Source organism: Pterocles gutturalis, unplaced genomic scaffold (genome assembly GCF_000699245.1).
Source record: "Pterocles gutturalis isolate BGI_N339 unplaced genomic scaffold, ASM69924v1 scaffold31349, whole genome shotgun sequence".
Classification (NCBI taxonomy): domain Eukaryota; kingdom Metazoa; phylum Chordata; class Aves; order Pterocliformes; family Pteroclidae; genus Pterocles; species Pterocles gutturalis.
Window position 1 is genome coordinate 14,467 of NW_010136859.1, and position 7,738 is coordinate 22,204.

The 7,738-nt window shown below is 44.2% G+C and overlaps 1 protein-coding gene across 1 annotated transcript in view; it reads left to right on the plus strand.

Moving 5' to 3' along the window:
- Positions 1 to 11: 11 nt before the first annotated feature.
- The window catches only part of DCT (dopachrome tautomerase), a gene marked incomplete at its 3' end in the record, with an annotated part of 15,326 nt that continues 7,599 nt past the window's right edge, over positions 12 to 7,738 (plus strand). The window contains exon 1 of the mRNA XM_010082462.1: positions 12 to 319. Coding sequence (XP_010080764.1) covers positions 19 to 319 — 301 coding nt within the window. The remainder of the gene's footprint in view (positions 320 to 7,738) is intronic.

Sequence of the window (7,738 nt, forward strand, 5' to 3'; positions counted from 1 at the left end):
ACCCTCCCCCCAGCCATAATGGGCACCCTGAGGTGGCTTGTCTGGGCTGGGCTGGGCTACCTGAGCTGCTGCTGTCTCCCTGGGGCGCAGGCACAGTTCCCCCGTGCCTGCATGACGGTGGATGCCCTTCGCTTGAAGCGCTGCTGCCCGGCATTGGGGACAGATCCAGGCAACATCTGTGGGTCTCTGCAGGGCAGGGGTCAGTGTCAGGAGGTTCAGGTGGACACTCAGCCGTGGAGTGGCCCCTACACCCTTCGAAATGTGGATGACCGGGAACGGTGGCCCCTCAAATTCTTCAACCAGAGCTGTCGGTGCACAGGTGAGAGGGGTGCTGGCGTGAGAGGATGGGGATGGATGGGTCTGCTAACTTTTCTCTGAAGCCCAGAAACATTCCTGGTGGCCTAAAACATCGAGAAGGCTTCAAATATTATCAGTTTCCTAAAAATGCTATCGTGTTTATGGCCAAGCTGTGGTGGTCCCTAGGACAGGAATAGGACAGCTACTGGTTTTCAGAGTGACAGAATCAAAAAAGTGTTTTATCTCATGCGGTCTTTTGGATTTCCCTCTCTCCCCCTAGAGTTGTCCCTGTAGCCACCCATCACCTTTCTCCACAGGTTTTTTGGACACTTCAGTGCTGTGTTCAAACCTCTGTCACTGCTGGTCATGGTGCAGTGAGCCTGGATCAGTTTGCATTGATTGCAATTTATTCCTCTTGGAGCACTACTTTGCAGCATGATACACCCCTGTGCACTGAAAACGTGTGGATGTCTGGCTGCTGTCTTTCTCAGGGTCATTAACTAATTCTACAACTCACTTTTATCCAAAATGGGTCTGTACAACCACCAGAGAGGCCATTCTGTCCTTTTCCTCCCCATCTCCAGCTGCTTCTTCCCACCCATGACTTTGTGTGGGCTTACATGTTCACGTGCTGGAGGCAAAATGCATTAGGGAGCTGATGTGCTTGAAGGTTAACCTGGCCAAAAGGATCAGATTGTAATAAGACCAATCCACTAGTATCGGCAGGAGGGAGGGAATAGGAAGGTGATGTCAGGGCAGGATAAGATGACACAACCCTTTTTCAGGAGCAGCCCTGGTTGAAGGAGGGTTAAAATGAGCAGGAACCACAGCCGCAGCCCAGTTGCTTTGCAGGGCTGGCAGGAGATGGTACCACCAGTCAGGCAAAAGGCATATTTCAAGCACTGAAGTCACCTGCTAGGCAGGTTTCAAATGCAGCCTGGGATTTCTTGTTGGAAACATAAAGTTGTTTGAATTTTCTAACATGGGAAGAATAGCCTGCTTTCCTTCAATCTGATTCTTAGAGCTAGCTGAACTGTTTTGTCTAAAATATACCTTGGCTGTCACTGTCGAAAAAGACCAGATCAATCTGAGAAAGAAGCATTGCAGAAAATTTCATCCCATGAGGTTAAGTTTTGCAATGCTGTTATCAACTGAAAGCAGAGAGGTAATGAAAGATTACTTTAATGGATAGATGCTGTTACCAAAGTTCCTCAAAGTAATAACAACAGACTTCAGAGTATATAAAGGTTTTTATCTCTTCCTTTGACTAGATTTCAAATGCTTGTGTGGAAGTACTTTTCCAGACAGACACTGTACAAAAAAGTTGGATATAGTTTTGTTTTAATTTTTATTTTAAAGGTTCTTATGTACCTCCAAAACTAAAGTCAGGTATCACATAAAAGCGCAGATCCTAAGTCAGAAGAGTGATGAAGCACATGTGCATACACCAATATTTACAAACTCTGAGTAATTAGAGCATCAAAACCTGGGAGCAGATTGAAGAGCAGTGTAGACAGACGTGGTGTGCACAGAAGGACATTAGTTTGCTTGTCCACATAGAGGTGAGCACTAGTATTTGATATTTGCAGGGCTGGGTCCCAAGTTATGTGACCTGAATGTAGTGTCATTTCATTCAGCCTTCCTTCTGCTGAGCTGTCTGCTCTCCTCGGCTCTTTAAATCTGGTTGCTTTGTGTTTCTATGCTGTTTTTTTTATTTTGCTTGTTGTATTCCTCTTTCTCCTTGCAGTCTTTGCTATTTAGATATACCAGTGATAAAACATTGAGGTGGCAGGCATCCTTAAGGATGATTTTCAGAAAGGTTTCCTGGGCTCTACTCTGTTGTGGTCAGCCTGATGCTGCATGCAAAGGCATTTCTAGGAGAATGATAAGAAGTTCAGGACTGCATGGGATTTGAATCAGATTTGATGTTTTTACAATGCTGGTAATCATATGTCTGTGTCTATTTGTATTTATTTTTATTTTAATTTGTTTTACTCTCTTTTATATACTGGTTGGCTGTCTGCACACCAGAGTTTTATGTGGTGTGATGTGTGGTCTTTATTAGGCATCTAGGGCTATGGTACCTATGGCAGTAAATTAAATACTCTCTCAGTGGGTCATGGAAGAGTGCACATCTCTACTATTACAGTATCTTATTTTCCAAATGAATGTTATGTGCAAACTGCCTATTTGAAATGGTTCCAGGCTTGTGAAAACTCCAACCTGTGCCAAGGCTTTTTCTAGCATTTTAACCATATAAACAGTCATGTTCTGGCACTGCCTGGGCACTGTTTAATTTAGAGTTTAGACATGGAATAAACAATAGCTATGGGAACCCTAACTGCCATGTGGCTGATTATATTTGGATAGATAGTGCCATTTAAATGTGTCACATAGCTGATGGCTATGCAGCAGGAAACCTGGAGAAGCTGTGAGGAACAGGGGCCAGGGTTTTCCAAAGGGGCATTCTGGACTTCTCACAATAAATTAATCCATTTGAGTTTTCTGCTAAAAACTTAACAGCTGAGGTTAAAAGGAACTCTGAACATTTCGCTGTTCACCAAGATAGAAATGTCTGAAAATCATACCCATCAGGTCTGGGTGTTGAACAATTCTGAAAAAAAAACCAACACTGAAAGATCCAGTTTTACTTCTCACTTTTTGTACAAAGAGCCACAGTCAAAAAGACAATTGTAACTCTGCTGTCAGGATGCTGCTTGCTGCACATTTCACTCAATGTGTTGGTGGCAGCAAAAATATCATCTCTATAAAAAAAAATGTGGTTATGTCGTGAATGTTATGTCATGAATGCTGGGAGGCTGCAAAGAAGTGTTAGCTCCTGTCTAATTTCAGTTTTGAAACTGTGCTGAACAGTGCTGAACATTATTTTTTTCCATAGAAGTTTTTTGAGAAAAAAAAGTATTTACATTTTTCACATTCCTGTGCAGTATATAATCACGCTGGGGACAGCAGGTTTAAATTCTATTGTTTAGATGTAAGCAAATTGCCAGTTAACCCAAGTAACTGATATCACGACCCTCTCATTAGGTAAAAACGAGCTTTTGAACTAGTTACAAAATACACTTCGTTTACTTATTGTACAGCAATGTGGCTGTAGGATAATACTAAATTATAACCATACCTCGACTACCCTGTTAGAGCATGTGCCAGGTACAGATCTTCCACAATATGTCCAAATGAAGAGCTAGAAGAGACAGAAGAACTAACCGTTTGTCTCCTATGGCAGCAATCCCTTTGGAGACTGTAGTATGCTGGTGTTTGAAATCTAGTGTAGCTCCTGTTTTAATGCAATGGCTAAAGAAGTCTGAAAAGGAGTCCTTTCTCCCTATCCGATAAATGGTGTGCATTAAGCTGGTCTCTATGGAAGGAAGAGGCATGGCAGCTGCTCAGATTTCATCTTGGTACAATAAAACAAGGTAGAAGATAATGAGTGTTGGATGGGTTCCTTTTTACTGAAGAAGACACTGAGTGGATAAGAATTACTAATTTCTGTTACACTCAGTGACTGAAGGCCAACTGCATGCTATGACTCATTCAGAGGTAGAAAAATCCCTGTCTGTGAGCACAGGCAATCACTGGGGTTGAGAAGGAGCTACAGTGGTACATGATAACTGGTGTTAGCATACACCAGTGATGTGTATGAACATATACACAGTCAGAGCAACTGACATCATCTAATTGGACTTGTGCAAAGCCTTTGACACTGTCCCACACAACATCCTTGTCTCTAAGGTGGAGAGACATGGATTTGACAGAAGGACCACTCACTGGATAAGGAATTGGCTAGACGGCTGCACTCAAAGAGCTGTGGTCAATGGCTCAATGTCCAAGTGGAGACCAGAGACAAGTGACAAGTGGTGTTCCGCAGGGTTTGGTACTGGGACCAGTGTTGTTTAACATCTTTGTTGGAGACGGGGACAGTGGGATTGAGTGCACCCTCAGTGAGTTTGCTGATGATACCAAGCTGTGTGGTGTGGTGGACATGCTGGAGGGAAGGGATGCCATCCAGAGGGACCTTGACAGGCTTGAGAGGTGGGCCAATGCAAACCTCATGAAATTTAACAAGACCAAGTGCAAGGTCCTGCACGTGGGTCGAGGCAATCCCAAGCACAAATGCAGGCTGGGTGGAGAATGGATAGAGATCAGCTCTGAGGAGAAGGACTTGGGGGTGTTGGTGGATGAGAAGCTGAATATGAGCCGGCAGTGTGCGCTTGCAGACCAGAAAGCCAACCGTGTCCTGGGCTGCATCAAAAGAAGCATTAGCAGCAGGTCAAAGGAGGTGATTCTCCCCCTCTACTCTGCTCTTGTGAGACCCCACCTGGAGTACTGTGTTCAGCTGTGGGACCCCCAACATAAAAAAGACCTGGACCTGCTGGAGTAAGTCCAGAGGAGAGCCACAGAAATGGTAAGCGGGCTGGAGCCCCTCCCCTATGAGCTGAGAGAGTTGGGGTTGTTCAGCCTGGAGAAAAGAAGTCTTCGAGGAGACCTAATAGCAGCCTTCCAGTACCTGAAGGGGGCCTATAGGAGAGATGGGGAGGCACTCTTTATCAGGGAGTGTAGTGATAGGACAAGGAGTAATGGGTATAAATTGAAAGAGGGCAGATTTAGATTAGCTATTAGGAAGAAATTTTTTACTGTGAGGGTGGTTAGACACTGGCACAGGTTGCCCATGGAGGTTGTGGATGCCCCGTCCCTGGAGGTGTTCAAGGCCAGGTTGGATGAGGCTTTGAGCAACCTGGTCTAGTAGGAGGTGTCCCTGCCCACGGCAAGGGGGTTGGAACTAGATGATCTTTAAGGTCCTTTCCAACCCTAACTATTTTATGATTCTATGATACCAAGTGCTGTGTCATAAGATGTGTCATTTTCTCGGTGTCATGCCCATGGATTGACCTGACGGGAGAAGTAGCATAGCCATAGTGCCTACAGAAACAGCCAGGTTCACCCAACTTGACTGGGAAAGAGCACCATTAATTATGATGAGATTAGGTATGAAAGAAGACAGCAGCTCCTGAGGCATGTGATCCCATCTCCAGACAAAAGGGTTAGTGGGGAAGACACCCTAGATGATTTTGTTTTGCTCAGCAGCAGTACAGTGGTCATTCCTGAAATCAGTGGAACAAGCAGGAAGCATTTGGGCCCCATACGTGACATGATCTTCCATCTGTGTGCCAGAATGACCTACCACACTATGTTTTCTAGGAACAGCAAGAAGTTAGAATAACCTCAGTTGTCCCTGGCATAGCCTCAGAGACATAGTACGCTGACTTGCTACTATTAGTCACTGAAGGCAAAAAAATGCTGACATGAACCCTTGTATGTTCCTACAGTCCCTGTGTTCAAAAGAATCTTGAAAAGGTCTCTCTGTCTTACTGAAAATGTTTACCGTGTGCTATATCCTGACAATACGAGATGACTTTTCCTGCTCTCCTAGAGCTGTTTCATTGAAGACCACAATCACCAGCGTAGCAGACATTGAAGTTAAGTTGTAAGAGACTGGGACTTACATTTCACAGTGCTATCATGTGGGAATTCCACAAGGCATTAAAATGAACTTTGAGAAAACAGCAATGCATCATTTCCAGACCCGTGGCCTCATAGAGTGTTTTAGAAACAAATACTGAAAAAGTGATTTGTGTGGGACATAAAAAGCCTGTGTCTGTCTACTGCAGTCATTCCTGTTTGCAGTGTGGGAAATCCCACAGACCTCCATCAACTTCTCACCATTTCAGCTACCGCATAATGACAGTCCTGTGATGCAGGGAGTCTAGGGAAAAGAAACTTTCCATTTCATTAAGTGGTGGTGTTGTATGCATTTCTGACAAGAGAACATTGCCAAATAGACCTGAAGCACACTACAAAAATTTCCAACACAACCAGCAGAAATACTGCAGTGTGAAATACCACTTGGCCTGGAGGTTGGCTTCTCCTCTTTGTCAGTCTCTTCTTCACTGCAGTCCCCTTTCTCATTCAGTAAAATTTCATGTCCCATTGAAAAGTGTCTGGTGAAGTGGTGGAAAGAATGGACATCTTGGATTATTTGATAGATTAGGCTGTTAAAGGAGAAAATCCTGTAGAGCGTCGATTGATTGTAATTAGCACCTGCTCAAGGAAAACAGGCAAGGAGTCATCAGTCTTCATAGCTCCAAATGCCATACAGGTGGAAAAAAATTATTTCCCACAAAGACGACTCATCAATTCAGGCTTTTTGCAAATTTATTTTCATAGCCTGAGGGAGTGCACAGACTATACCTAAAATGTGGATATTGTCTGTGTCGCGGTTTGACTTGAGTGGCAGTTGAACACCACACATCTGCTCGCTGACCCTTCCCCCTCCTGGGGGTGGGGAGACAAAGAGGTAAAGGGAAAAGAGACTCGTGGGTTGAGATAAGAACAATTTTATAACTAACCTACAATAAAATTGAAAATAATAATTATAAGAGTAATTATACAAATTTACAAATATACAAAGGAGTGATACACAGCACAACTGCTCACCACCTGATGACCAAGGCTCAGCCTGTTCCCGGCTAACGATGCCAGAGCAGGGAGAGTCCTGAAACTCGAGAGAGTGAGAGCCGAATGAGGTTGGGGGGTGCAACTTCTGGACAGATCCTCATCTATATACTGGGCATGACGTGCATGGTATGGAACACACCATTGTCCAATTTGAGTCTCAATCCTAAACCTAAGGTCAAATCCTAAGACAGGGGTTGGGGCTGTGCTCCCTTCCAGCTTCTCCTGCACCTGCAGACACTGGCACAGCAGAGAAGCTGAAAAGTCCTTGACTGTCCTGGCAGCAACTTTAAACATCAGTATGTTACCAGCACAAATCCAAAACAGAGCCTCTTACTAGTTACTATGAAGAAAGTTAACTCTGTCCCAGCCCAAACCAGGACAGTGTAATAAAATAATCTCAGGTATCAAGAGCTGCATAGATTCAAAGGGCCCTCAGTGAGAGAGCAATAGGCACCATCAGAGCCTCAACAAGTGGCTGGTGGAGTTTTGTTCTGCTACCAAGACAGGACAAACCTGGTCCTACACTGATTTGCCTTCTGTTAGTGCTGTATTTCAATGTAATACCTATCCAGTGCTGGGATTAGATGGGTTATTTGAATTACTGGAAGAGTGACTGCCAATCCCAAAAAAGATTGTTGATAGATCTTTTCATGGTTAACTCCTGCTTTGTTCCCCTTCTCTTAAAAAGGATTGAATTGTACTTTTGGGTGAGAGGGGACAGCAGCTGCATTCCAGAAATTCATGATCCACGTACTGAAATTTGCGCAAGATACTAGGCAATGTTGCAAGATATTCATGATGATTTGTCATCTGGCCAGTACAGGCTGGAGTATGTAACAGGCCCTAATAGCTAGGCTGAGTTGCCAAGAATGAGCAAGTGTACAGACAGTGGAGTACACAAAAT